The sequence below is a fragment of the Salvelinus alpinus genome, chromosome 7 (assembly GCF_045679555.1).
Source record: "Salvelinus alpinus chromosome 7, SLU_Salpinus.1, whole genome shotgun sequence".
NCBI classification, from domain to species: Eukaryota; Metazoa; Chordata; class Actinopteri; order Salmoniformes; family Salmonidae; genus Salvelinus; species Salvelinus alpinus.
Window position 1 is genome coordinate 10,221,053 of NC_092092.1, and position 15,026 is coordinate 10,236,078.

At 43.1% G+C, this 15,026-nt stretch overlaps 1 protein-coding gene across 1 annotated transcript in view; it reads left to right on the forward strand.

The window, feature by feature from the left end:
• LOC139580409 (dynein axonemal heavy chain 17-like) overlaps window positions 1-15,026 on the forward strand; it is a 96,774-nt gene that overhangs the window by 51,193 nt on the left and 30,555 nt on the right. Inside the window, exons 58-62 of the mRNA XM_071409056.1 lie at window positions 5,794-5,909; window positions 6,159-6,351; window positions 7,086-7,321; window positions 8,025-8,147; window positions 8,516-8,720. Coding sequence (XP_071265157.1) covers window positions 5,794-5,909; window positions 6,159-6,351; window positions 7,086-7,321; window positions 8,025-8,147; window positions 8,516-8,720 — 873 coding nt within the window. The remainder of the gene's footprint in view (window positions 1-5,793; window positions 5,910-6,158; window positions 6,352-7,085; window positions 7,322-8,024; window positions 8,148-8,515; window positions 8,721-15,026) is intronic.

Genomic DNA, 15,026 nt, shown 5'->3' on the forward strand with positions numbered 1-15,026 from the left:
AGCAAGGATTATCGGAGCAGCTCATATTATAGACAGAAGCCTGCAACATGGAAGACCAATCAGAATGTATCTCGGCATGTCCAGCCCAGCCATTATCTCAGACAATCATGGCTAGCAGGACTTTTTCTGTGTCTAAACCAATTAGGCTCGTAATTTAAATATTTGATTTGTATTTACAGATGACATACACTAGGGTCAAAGGTCTGGGGTCACTTAGAAATGTCCTTGTTTTCCATGAAAACATACATGAAATTAGTTGCAAAAGGAATAGAAAATATAGTCAAGACGTTGACAAGGTTATAAATAATGATTTTTAATTGAAATAATAATTGTGTCCTTCAAACTTTGCTTTCGTCAAAGAATCGTCTGCAGACCTTTGGCATTCTAGTTGTCAGTTTGTTGAGGTAATCTGAAGAGATTTCACCCCATGCTTCCTGAAGCAGCTCCCACAAGTTGGATTGACTTGATGGGCACTTTTTACGTACCACACGGTCAAGCCGCTCCCACAACAGCTCAGTAGGTTTGAGATCCGGTGACTGTGCTGGCCACTCCATTATTGACAGAATACCAGCTGACTGCTTCTTCCATAAATAGTTCTTGCATAGTTTGGAGCTGTGCTTTGGGTCATTGTCCTGTTGTAGGAGGAAATTGGCTCCAATTAAGCGCTGTCCACAGGGTATGGCATGGCGTTGCAAAATGGAGTGTTAGCCTTCCTTCTTCAAGATCCCTTTTACCCTGTACAAATCTCTCACTTTACCACCACCAAAGCACCCCCAGACCATCACATTGCCTCCACCATGCTTGACAGATGGTGTCAAGCACTCCTCCAGCATCTTTTCATTTTTTCTGTGTCACGAATAATGTTCTTTGTGATCCGAACACCTCAAACTTAGATTCGTCTGACCATAACACTTTTTCCCAATCTTCCTCTGTCCAGTGTCTGTGTTCTTTTGCACATCTTAATCTTGTCTTTTCTTTGCAACTCTGCCTAGAAGGCCAGCATCCCGGAGTCGCCTCTTCACTGTTGAAATTGAGACTGGTGTTTTGCGTGTACTATTTAATGAAGCTACCAGTTGAGAACTTGTGAGGCGTCTGTTTCTCAAACTAGACACTCTAATGTACTTGTCCTCTTGCTCAGTTGTGCACCGGGGCCTCCCACCCCTCTTTCTATTCTGGTTAGAGCTAGTTTGCGCTGTTCTGTGAAGGGAGTAGTACACAGCGTTGTACGAGATCTTCAGTTTCTTGGCAATTTCTCGCATGGAATAGCCTTAATTTCTCAGAACAAGAATAGACTGACGAGTTTCAGAAGAAAGTTATTTGTTTCTGGCCATTTTGAGCCTGTAATCAAACCCACAAATGCTGATGCTCCAGATACTCAAGTAGCCTAAAGAAGGCCAGTTTTATTTCTTCTTTAATCAGAACAACAGTTTTCAGCTGCGCTAACATAATTGCAAAAGGGTTTTCTAATGATCAATTAGACTTTTAAAATTATAAACTTGGATTAGCTAACACAATGTGCCATTGGAACACAGGAGTGATGGTTGCTGATAATGGGCCTCTGTACACCTATGTAGATATTCCATAAAACATCAGCCGTTTCTAGCTACAATAGTCATTTACAACATTAACAATGTCTAAACTGTATTTCTGATCAATTTGATGTTATTTTAATTGACAAAAAAAATTGCTTTTCTTTCAAAAACAAGGACATTTTTAAGTGACCCCAAACTTTTGAACGGTAATGTACAAGTTTGTTATTATGGCAAAGTTCACGTTTTTACTTTCAAATGCCTCTCCTGTGAAGAAGTGACGTCCGTCATGCAACCAGCATTCTGAAACGGGTCAGGTCAAATATGTGAAAACGGCACGTTTCTATGATCTGTGGTTAAAAAGATAGGAAGAAAAGTTCCAAAAAAGTATTCTCTGGTATCACAGCGTAGGATTAAAAGTATGAAAAACAGTGATTTTCGTACTTTAGTTTTTAGCCAGAGGGAGGGTATTTTCTTGCTCCACATCACTGCGAATCTCATAGTGTTTGAAAATCACTTAACTTTTTAAATCTTTTGATCTCATTGGGAATAACTTTTCTACAATACGTAGAAATGCACCATTTTCACATACATAAACACTGGTTTGGTGCTGGCGATAATGAATATGAGGTTGAAAAGTGGCGGAGTTGCTCTTTAAGTCCAGGGCCAGGTCCCTCTTGACCTAGTGGTTGGCCAGTCCAAGTGGATTATTATTTGTTCATATGGTGACTAAATAAATATGTACAAAAAGGGAAAAATACAAAAAGGCATCTTACTGACAATCACCTTAATTGGCAGCACCTGGTGTGCTTTTCAATGCTTCCTTCTAAGCACAGCACTTGGACATGGTTGGTGCTGCCATCTGGGGGATGGAGTGTGGAAGTGTATCCTGGTAGAGTTTGTTGCTTAACTGTGTGCTAACACTGATCAACCGACTACATAACAGAACACAGTGTAAAAATACAAAAATCTACTTATAAAAGTCCATGTAGCTTAAATATTCAAGTTGGCTGGACTTCAAATTGGGAAATTGTTGAGATGACATGGAATACTCCACTAACCCAATGATTAATGGCTCCGGGGGAGATGGCTGCCATTTTACGGGCTCCTAACCAATCATGCTATTGTGTGTGTTTTTTTACGTTATTTGTAACTTATTTTGTATATACTGTTTCTGCCACCATCTCTTATGACCGAAAAAAGCTTCTGGATATCAGAACAGTGATTACTCACCTTGTACTGGATGAAGATTTTCTATTTAACGAGTCAAAAGCAAAGGATTTACTCCAGACACCGGACAAGGCCCAAATCCCCATCATTCGCATGAAGAAGAGATGGGGGGTCGTAGGTCGGGGTGCCTTGTAAGAATCCGACGGCGAGTGGGTAACCCGCCTCTACCATCAGTCCTATTAACCAACAAGCAATCATTGGATAATAAACTGGATGAGCTCCAATCAAGACTATCCTACCAACGGGACATTAAAAACTGTAATATGTTATGTTTCACCGAGTCGTGGCTGAATGACGATATGGATAACATAGAGCTGGCTGGGTTTTCCGTGCATTGGCAAGATAGAACAGGTGCCTCCGGTAAGACACGGGGTGGCGGTCTGTGTCTGTTTGTCAATAACAGCTGGTGCATGAAATCTAAAATGAATGAAGTCTTGAGGTTTTATTCACCTGAAGTAGAGTATCTCATGATAAACTGTAGACCACACTATTTACCAAGGGAGTTTTCATCTATATTTTTCGTAGCTGTCTATTTACCACCATAAACCAATGCTGGCACTAAGACTGCACTCAACGAGCTGTATACGGCCATAAGTAAATAAGAAAATGCTCATCCAGAGGCGGCGCTCCTAGTGGCCGGGGACTTTAATGCAGGGAAACTTAAATCCGCTTTACCTAATTTCTACCAGCATGTTACATGTGCAACCAGAGGAAAAAAACTCTAGACCACCTTTACTCCACACACAGAGACGCGTACAAAGCACTCCCTCGCCCTCCATTTGGGAAATCTGACCATAACTCTATCCTCCTGATTCCTGCTTACAAGCAAAAACTTAAGCAGGAAGTACCAGTGATTCGCTCAATACGGAAGTGGTCAGATGACGCAGATGCTAAACTACAGGACTGTTTTGCTAGCACAGACTGGAATATGTTCCGGGATTCTTCTGATGGCATTGAGGAGTACACCACATCAGTCACTGGCTTCATCAAAAAGTGCATCGATGATGTCGTCCCCACAGGGACCATATGTACATACCCCAACAAGAAGCCACGGATTACAGACAAAATCCTCACTGAGCTAAAGGGTTGAGCTGCCACTTTCAAGGAGCGGGACTCTAACCCGCACGCTTATAAGAAATCCCGCTATGCCCTCAAAACGAACCATCAAACAGGCAAAGCGTCAATACAGGGCTAAGACTGAATACTACTACACCGGCTCCGACACTCATCGGATGTGGCAGCGCTTGCAAACTATTACGGACTACAAAGGGAAGCACAGCCGTGAGCTGCCCAGTGACACGAGCCTACCAGACGAGCTAAATTACTTCTATGCGCGCTTCAAGGCAAGTAACACTGAAGCAAGCATAAGAGCACCAGTTGTTCCGGACAACTGTGTGATCACGCTCTACGTAGCCGATGTAAGTAAGACCTTTCAACAGGTCAATATTCACAAGGCTGCAGAGCCAGACAGATTACCAGGACGTGTACTCCGAGCATGCGCTGACCAACTGGCAAGTGTCTTCACTGACATTTTCAACCTATCCTTGACAGAGTCATGTTTCAAGCAAACCACCATAGTCCCTGTGCCCAAGAACACCAAGGTAACCTGCCTAAATGTTTACCGACCCGTAGCACTCACGTCTGTAGTCATGAAGTGCTTTGAAAGGCTGGTCATGGCTCACATCAACACCATAATCCCAGAAACGCTAGACCCACTTCAATTTTAATACCGCCCCAACAGATCCACAGATGACGCAATCTCTATTGCACTCCACACTGCCCTTTCCCACCTGGACAAAAGGAACACCTACGTGAGAATGCTATTAATTGACTGCAGCTCAGCGTTCAACACCATAGTGCCCTCAAAGCTCATCACTAAGCTAAGGACCCTGGGACTAAACACCTCCCTCTGCAACTGGATCCTGGACTTCCTGACTGGCCGCCCCCAGGTGGTAAAGGTAGGTAACAACACATCTGCCACACTGATCCTCAACACAGGTGCCCTTCAGGGGTGCATGCTCAGTCCCCTCCTGTACTCCCTGTTCACCCATGACTGCATGGCCAAGCATGACTCCAACACCATTATTAAGTTTGCCGACGACACAACAGTGGTAGACCTGATCACCAACAACGATGAGACAGCTTATAGGGAGGAGGTCAGAGACCTGCCAGTGTGGTGCCAGGATAACAACCTCTCCCTCAACGTGATCAAGACAAAGGAGATGATTGTGGACTACAGGAAAAGTAAGGGCCGAGCACGGCCCCATTCTCATCGACAGGGCTGTAGTGGAGCAGGTTGAGAGGTTCCTTGGTGTCCAAATCACAGCCTGGCATGGCAACTGCTCAGCCTCGACAGCAAGGCACTACAGAGGGTACTGCGTACGGCCCAGTACATCACCGGGGCCAAGCTTCCTGCCAGCCAGGACCTCTATACTAGGCGGTGTCAGAGGAAGGCCCTAAAAATTGCCGAAGACTCCAGCCACCTTAGTCATGCCTAGGTCCAAAAGGCAGCTTAACAGCTTCTACCCTCAAGCCATAAGACTCCTGAACAAGCTAACTAAATGGTTACCCCCCATTTTTACGCTTCTGCTACTCTCTGTTAATTTACCTCTACCTACATGTACATATTACCTCGACTAACCTGTGCCCCCGCACATTGACTCTGTACCGGTACCCCCTGTATATAGCCTCATTACTGTTATTTTATTGTTGTTCTTTAATTATTTGTTATTTTTCTATTTTTTTCTATTTCTTTTCCATTTTTCCATATTTTTCCAGCTGCAATACGATTTCTAGTTTACTCAACTTTGACAAATGTAATGTATGTTAGCAGAACTTTTCTTACACAAAGTTGAGTGAACTAGAAATCATATTGCAGCTGGTTTCCTTGATTTGACTCAAGTTGACATTAACTTACAGTGTAGAATAGAATAATTCCATTGTGAAACAGAAATGTGCCTTGTTGCTGTCTTTCTATTCTCACCCTCCCGGTCTTATTATCCATGAAAGAGGGATGTTGTTGTCTTGTATTTAGCAACTGAATGCTAACCTGGCCAAACTGACGTCGGAGTTTGAGAAGGCCACATCGGACAAGCTGAGGTGTCAACAGGAAGCAGACGCCACCAATCAGACCATCTCCCTGGCCAACAGGTGACGTGCAGCTACAGTGCAGTACAGCACAACAAAACACAACCACAGACATGGGATGACACTCACTGCCTGTGCCTTCCTGGTTTAAATTCAAACTGTGTCTTTGAACATTTGATTCAGTTTAAGTATAGAGATATTTAAATATTTTTAGAATTTGAAATTATATCTTTGATTTAATAACATTTAGTCTACCATCTTTGATAACTGTCATATTGACACATGGTGTGACTGTGTTTCTCTCTCTGGCAGGCTGGTGGGAGGTCTGGCCTCAGAGAAGGTGCGTTGGTCAGAGTCGGTGGCCCAGTTTAAGATCCAGGAGAAGACTCTGAGTGGTGACGTCATGCTCATCTCTGCCTTCGTCTCCTACGTGGGCTACTTCACCAAGAAGTACCGCATTGAACTCATGGACAAGTACTGGCTGCCCTACCTCAAAGAGCTCAAGGTACACCACACACTCCTAACACTACCTCAAATAGCTCAAGGTACACCACACACCAAACACTCCTAACACTACCTCAGAGAGTTCAAGGTACACCACACACTCCTAACACTACCTCAGAGAGTTCAAGGTACACCACACACTCCTAACACTACCTCAGAGAGTTCAAGGTACACCACACACTCCTATCACTACCTCAGAGAGTTCAAGGTACACCACACACTCCTAACACTACCTCAAAGAGCTCAAGGTACACCACACACCACACACTCCTAACACTACCTCAAAGAGCTCAAGGTACACCACACACTCCTAACACTACCTCAAAGAGCTCAAGGTACACCACACACCACACACTCCTAACACTATCTCAGAGAGCTCAAGGTACACCACACACTCCTAACACTACCTCAGAGAGCTCAAGGTCCACCACACACTCCTAACACTACCTCAGAGAGTTCAAGGTACACCACACACTCCTAACACTACCTCAGAGAGTTCAAGGTACACCACACACTCCTGGCTCAGCACACAAACCATACGTCAGTAACGGAAACATCACAGTCAGACCCGGGTCACTGAATGAATAGAATGATAAATCAGTTCAACATGACTTAATCACCTGAAAGGAGATTGACTTGTATGAGTGTGTTATCAATTAAACATTTGCTAACCAGCAAAGTGATGCAGATGTAGTATACTGTAGTAATCTCCTGTTCCACCCCTCCCTCTCCCAGGTCCCCATCCCGATCACAGAGGGGCTGGACCCCCTGATGTTGCTGACAGATGACGCAGACATCGCTGCCTGGAGCAACCAGGGCTTGCCTAGTGACCGCATGTCCATTGAGAACGCCACCATCCTGTGCAACACGGAGCGCTGGCCGCTCATCGTGGATGCCCAGCTCCAGGGAATCAAGTGGATCAAAAGGAAATACGGAGACAACCTTAAAGTCATCCGGCTGGGACAGAAAGGGTCAGTCCTTCTCACACACAGTCCAGATAGAGTAGTGTTAAGATAATTATGTTCTCAATGTTCATAAACTGAACTTAACTACTCAGTCTGCAACCCAGAATTTATAAGATACTGGTTGAAATGAAAACAGACAGAGGCCCAGCCTATAATAGTCAAATGTTTATTCACGAGAGCGCTCTGAAGTCCACAATACAAAGACATCCATTTTATAGCGGCGCACATACTTCCACACAAACAGTAGATATCATACGCACATACATGCACACGAACAGTAGGTGAGTTGTATCCACTGTTTATCAGTTCCATTCCCCCGAGATTAGGGAAACCTTGAGAAATCCTCCCTGTTCTCCTAAGTTTTCTCAGTTCCTGCCAGGTGGGTTCAAACACAGTCTAACTGTTCTCGGTATCTTTCTTCGGCCTCCCCCCCCCCCCATACAAGTTCAAATCCTGAGCTACGCCTTGCTCAGACAGTCTGGATTTTTCCACTATACAGATACATTGTTTTAACCTAATTCTGACTAAACCTACACACATCATCAGAATATAATTTTATGATTCTAATCAATTTCATACAATTATATGGTTTCAGGGTGGAATATTCTAATCATTAATTTAAACATATAAATTCCATTATCAAGTAGCCAGTGTGTGGTCTTGTTGACCAGGCATTGATATACTACCTATCCTGTGTGTGTGTGTGCAGGTACCTGGACAGCATCGAGAGCGCTGTGTCTAACGGAGACACTCTGCTGATAGAGAACATCAGTGAGAATGTAGAACCCGTCCTGGACCCTTTACTGGGCAGGAACACCATCAAGAAGGGCAAGTAAGTCACCACATCATCACCTCTATATACCACGTACAGCCCTCTGACACCCCTCCCTGGGCCACTATGACTCCTCACAATGTCTGCATCCCATATTCCCTATTTAGTGCACTACTTTTGACCTGGTAGTAATGCGACATATATTATTTTGACCAGTCAAAAGTAGTCCACTGCTTAGGGAATACGGTGCCATTTCAGACACACACAATGACTCCACATAGGGCAGGGATGTCAAACAAATTTTCCTTGAGGACCACATTTGGTCTTCACTGAGGTCCGGAGGGCCACACCTAAAATGTATTATATTTCTTTGCCGTCCAATGAAAATAAAATGTCCTTCAGTCTCTCTCATGCATTCTGTCTGGCAGGTACATCCGGATAGGAGACAAGGAGGTAGAGTACAGCCCTAGCTTCCGTCTCATCCTGCACACTAAGTACTTCAACCCTCACTACAAGCCTGAGATGCAGGCTCAGTGTACGCTCATCAACTTCCTGGTTACCAGAGACGGGCTGGAGGACCAGCTGCTAGCCGCCGTGGTCGCTAAGGAACGGCCAGACCTGGAAGAGCTCAAGGTGACAGAAGCCTTTTTTTTATACCTAGAGCTAGCATGCGTCCTTTGTTCTGATCTGATCTACATTCTGATTGTAGCTGTTGCATCTACACATGGTAGTAAAATGTCTCTTATCCATCCACTGTGTCCACATTGTGACCAGATATCCTCCCTGTATGCAAATTATTTGTCAGGTATTCTTCCACTCTTGTAAGCCTGCGTTTATACGGGCAGCCCAATTCTGATATTTTTTACACTAATTGGTCTTTTGACCAATCACATCAGATCTTTTAACATCAGATCTTTTTCAAATCTGATTGGTCAAAAGACCAATTAGTGAAAAAATTTCAATTTGGCTGCCTGTATAAACACAGCCTAAGATATCTCACAATGCCTGTCTGACTACTTCCGGACGTGGTCGGGAACATCTAATCACAATCCAATCACGTCTTTTAGTTGTCTACACCTGTAGAAGACATATTATAGGCAGGGGTGTAGAGCGTGGGGGAGCGGCACTCCCTTACTTTTTCCAATTTGAGAATACTTAGAGGTGGCAAAACTATTTTTGGAAAAGTATTCTGATAAATTCCAAATCAAATATATTAAATAACCACTCAAATTCCAACAAAAATTATAGAATGACAAACCAAATAAATATGTATAGCAGCCTAGAGTTAGGTAAATGGTGGTTTGTTCCCTGTCTTCTCTCCGGCGGTGGGGAGAAGAATGAAGAACTATAGGCTATGGCCGAGGCCATGCTGGGTGGCGAGCTCTTTCGGTCTAACTTCAAAGCGCACTTTGAGCAGGCCAAATCCAACTTAACAAGAACAGCAACAGACAGAAAACTCCTTGAGGGGTTTGTTAAAACGGCTGTGCTCAAAACGGTTTGTTATGGACTTGGGCCGTTTTGTCTTAAATTCAGTTTTCAATGGTCTTAAAAAATGCGACCGGAGATGAATACAGTGTTTCATGTACAGTGTACATGTTGTGCAGCTGCTTAATTTTTGCCACCATGACAAAATCTGGAGAAAAAAATGAACATCAAATCATAGCCTACTCCTACCGAGGCACATTTTCAAGATGCTAGAGAGCTCCCACATGTAGCCTACAACTCTGTGTGTGCATGTGCCACTGCAAGTCTGCTGTTGCCAGATGATAGAGCACAGAGAGTAAGGTAGGCTACAAAATAGATAGCCAATTCGAAACATTGCTTGTAGCTAGGGTAGTTAGTTTACTCGTTAGCTAGCTAGTTAACTATTTAGCTATTAAATGATTTGGTCGGGCCTCCCGAGTGGCGCAGCAGTCTAAGGCACTGCAGTTCTTGAGGCGTGACTACAAATCCGGGTTCGATCCCGGGCTGTGTCGCAGCCGGCCACGACCGGTAGACCCATGAGGTGATGCACAATTGGCCCAGCATCGTCCGCGTTCGGGAAAGGTTAATCCAGGCGGGATTTCCTTGTCCAATCGCACTCTAGCGACTGTTGTGGCGGGCCGGGCACATGCGCGCTGACACGGTCGCCAGTTGTATGGTTTTTCTTCCGACACATTGGTGTGGCTGGCTTCCGGGTTAAGCGAGCAATGTGTCAAAAGCAGTGCATCTTGGCAGGGTCGTATTTCGGAGGATGCATGGCTCTCGACCTTCGCATCTCCCGAGTCCGTATAGGAGTTGCAGTGATGGGACAAGACTGTAACTACCAATCGGATATCACGAAATTGGGAGAAAAAGGGGGAAAAATAAGAAGAAAATAAATTGGGTGAAACAGTATAGTGCAGAATCTTCATAATTCCTATAATGAAATGTGTCTGCCCTGCCCATGTTCCTGTTTCACTGGGGCATGCTGCAGTGATAATGAGCAAGCCACTTTTTCCCACTGCGCTCCTGTAGCTATAAGAAAAGCACAGCTATCCTGTGTAATAATACTTGACACAGTTGAAGAGAGGATGTTCTCAGGTTTGTGCAGGTATATTTTTTTCTTTCTCAGCTGTCTATTTTACAACCAAGAGATTTGATTTGATATGGATTTGAGATACTGAGACGCACGGAATGAGCATTGGCCTCAAAATTAGTATTAAATTGCATTTCAAGTGGCATTAAAAAATTATTACATTCAACTTGATGGAACCTGCAGATACCCTTTTTATAAATAATATAAACACAAAACACAAACAACGGACCAACGTGAAAACAGAGTCAATAACACCCGATGAGAGAACCAAGGGGAGTGACAGATATAGGGAAGATAATCAAGGAGGTGATGGAGTCCAGGTGAGTGTCATGAGGCCCAGGTGCGCGAGACAATGGTGACAGGTGTGTGGGATAATCAGCAGCCTGATGACCTAGAGGCCGGAGAGGGAGTATACGTGACAGTACCCCCTCCCCGACGCCCGGCTCCAGACGAACCCGGGGATCAGGAGCGGACCAGTCACCCCTGCTGATGTGCGAGAACCTGTCACGCCAGCTGAGGCGCGGGAACTCGTCGAGTCAGCTGGGGTGCGGGAACCTGACAGATTGGTTGTGGCAGGGGAGCCTGGAAATCTGGTTGAGGCATGAGAACCTGAAGAGCCGGTGGAAGCAGGGGAGCCTGGCGATCCGGCGGAGGCATGAAATCCTGACGAGCTGGCTGAGGCAGGGGAGCCTGGCGATCCGGCTGAGTCATGAAAGCTTGGCGATCCGGCTGAGGCATGAGAGCCTGTAGCAGTTCCCGGACACGACGTCATTACTCTGACACAAAAAATGAAATACAAAAAAACACTCCCTGGTGCTTCCCTTAGGTGTTATTCTGTAACGAGTGCACTGAGAGTCGGGAAGCAAGTTCAGGGAGTGAGTGTTTTTAATAAATAAAATAAACACAAACAACGCACCGACATGAAAACAGAGTCGAACCAAGGGGAGTGACAGATATAGGGAAGATAATCAAGGTGATGGAGTCCAGGTGAGACAGGTGTGCGGGAAAATCAGCAGCCTGATGACCTAGAGGCCGGAGAGGGAGTATACGTGATAACATCAAATCAATTGCATGTGCTCTATTGCTCAGAATTTGCTCTCAATTGATAATTAATAATATTGGAAGAAAAAGTACAACAAAACAAAAATCTGTGCGGCCCTCTGAATGATAGTTTCAACCCAAAGTTGAAAATAGTGATTAACACTGCTCTAGTGAAAGGAGCATAAACTGCACTGATTCCAGCAAAAAAATCTGCCAAGGCGCTGAAGAATGAGCTCCCTCATGCTAGCTAGCTGGAAAACAACGACAAAGGACACATTTTCAATGTATTGGTATTTAGCTATGTTTTCAGCGATTGTAGGGCTGTAGCCATTGAATTCTGATAATTGTCTCGCCCCAGTGAACGGTCCTTGCTATCCCTCCCTCTCTCCCCCCCATTGAAGTTGATATTTAAAATGTTAAGGGGTTAGCATAGGGACATCCCAAGGATCCCGGAAAGCACTAACCTTCAATGAAAGGTGTCAAGTACTCTCACAAGGCTAACTAGCTGGCTAGCTAGCTAGCAATTGTCATGTGAATTTGGACCAGTCCCTTACAAATGACAATGAACCCATACATCAAAACATAATTCAAGAAGATAATTCAAGATCATTTAATTGCACATTCCTATGAAACTGATTGAATTCAATCAAATGATTGGCATGCAGTTTGGGTAAAAACAGTCAAAAGTGATTGACAGTGATGATGGCCTATTTTGAAAGGAGGTGTGCCTAACTTAGTGTCTGAGGATATTAAAAGTTCTTGAGACAATATGTGTGGGCATAGGCAGACATTGCAATTGGAGGGTGCTTTTTAGGCATGTTTTATATTGGTAGGCTACATCTGTCGGTACAAACTTTGGTTGAGGAAATGATGACTTCAATTACTTTTTTTTGCTCTCCCTCAACTACAAAAATAGCACTACACCACTGATTATAGTACACAATAATATGCAATTATGAACGTAAGATGCATTCAATAGAAAGGCTGAATCAGCTTAGCTTACTACAGTATCCAGTGTTAACGTAAGGAAATAAGGCTTCACACAGATGTGAACACAATACTGACTTAAAATGATATGCTGTATGTAATAGGCTTCTATTACATCTGAAGGATGATGCAGTATAAGAGAACATGAATTACAAAGCAGAATACAGCTGCAGTGTCTACACTGCTACACTGTATGCAAACATAGACGGTAAACTATAAAGTGGCCTGCAAAGACACGTGACCACTGCAAGGTGCAATAACTGCGTTATTATTACGTTTTTATTACGCCTCATGTCCACCAAATGCATCAAACTGCGTTTCGGCGGTAGTCATTGATTGTCAATGGAGCAGTCCATTACGCTACATTGGGGGTGCGGCACTAGGCTGTGGTGCGTTCTGTGTTCCGCATGCGTTCAATACTTTCAACTCCTGTGCGTTTCTTTACAGTGGGCTGGCACAAACAGAAGTGCACATTTTAGCTAGTTGAAAAGCAAAGCACATGTGCATCAAGTATGGAAAATGCGGGCTAGACATTGGGCAAAACACATATGCATCTGGTGGACATTGCGCATTAGTCGTATAGGGAGGGATACACTGTCTAACGAAATGCTTACTTGCAGGTAGCTTCTTGACAATGCTACAACAATAAGAAATAATAAAATATAAGAATACGAACATAAAGTAAATTGCTTAGTAGAATATAATAAACATTTTAGCATAAGTATAATACAGGAATGCACAATTTATAGTCAAATATGAACAGTGTTTTGGGGAAGGAGGGAACTGGAATTTTTCCTCAAAACAAAGGTTGTAAAAGTATGCTAGACATTTAGAGAATTAATCATATCTAGTTTGATGATTCTGTGACAAACAGAATCTTAGTTATTGATTTTTACTATTGTAAATGGATTTTGGCGAATGTTTGATGAATGTCTGATGAATTATTATTATTATATGTTTATTTCAACAAGGAACACAGACTGAGACCAAGGTCTCTTTTACAGCTGGGCCCTGCATATACATGTTTACACATACAGTTTAGGTACAATGATTAAAAAACTAAACAAGACAAACATAACGATCACAGATAATACAAAAATATATATATACAGTAACAGATTTCATTTACACAGGTTATTCTACTAACAGCACAAGAACTTGCATTACCCGAAACAGTTACAAGCAATATAAAAATAAAAATGCTCCAATAAATATTTAAAATGAGCAGGGGGGACAAGAGTCTCAAGTTTAAGTTTAGTCTGCAGGCTATTCCATAGGCAAGGAGAGTAACAGGAAAAGGCAGCCATACCCAACTCTGTGGAAATCGCATGGGCCTCAAGTGTAATCCATGCTTGAGACCTGATTTTAGGAATTCTAATTCTAATATTGATGAGTGATGATAAATAAAGAAGGTAGTTTATTCAGAAGTGCTTTATAGACAAACACGAGAGCATGTTGTTCTCGTCTCATGGACAGCGAAGTCCAACCCACATTTTAATATAAAACACAGTGGTGAGTTCTGTAGCTAGCACACGTAATAAACCTAAGTGCGCAATGATAAGTAGCATCCAGCGATTTAAGTGTTGATGCCGTAGCATGCATGTAAATAATATCCCCAAATAACAGACATAAAAGTAGCTTGCACAATTTGTCTTCTATTTATAGAGGACAAGCATGTCCTGTTTCTATAGAGGAAGCCTAGCTTGATTTTTAGCCGTTTACAAAGTTCGTCAATATGCATTTTAAAAGACAGTTTATCATCCAACCATATCCCTAAGTATTTATATGCAGAGACCTGATTAATTCGAGAACCATCTAAGCTCAAGTGTATTTTCAACCAACTTTTTGAACCTATTAAAAATCATAAAATGTGTTTTCTTTGCATTTAAAACAAGTTTCAGCTGTATAAAAGACCATTGTAATATCTTAAAATCTGTCTCCAATAGTGATAATGCCTGGTCAGCCGTTGAAGCGATAGAGTACATGACAGTGTCATCAGCATATAAATGAATTTGACACTTTCTTATCTCATCACCGATATTGTTTATGTAGAGAGTGAACAGTAATGGACCAAGTATAGAACCTTGTGGGACCCCTTTAACCAACTCCAATGGCTCTGACTGGATGCCGTCGACTCTAACATCCTGACTTCTATCCTTTAGATAGTCATGAAACCAACGACAGGCATCCAGTCCCAGTCCTATTAACGACAGCTTACCCAAAAGTATCACATGGTCTAAAGTGTCAAAAGCTTTAGATAAATCTATGAACAAGGCGGCACAGTACTTTCTATTATCTAGGGCATTAGTAATATAATTTACAACACGTACAGTGGCCGTAATAGTACTGTGTTT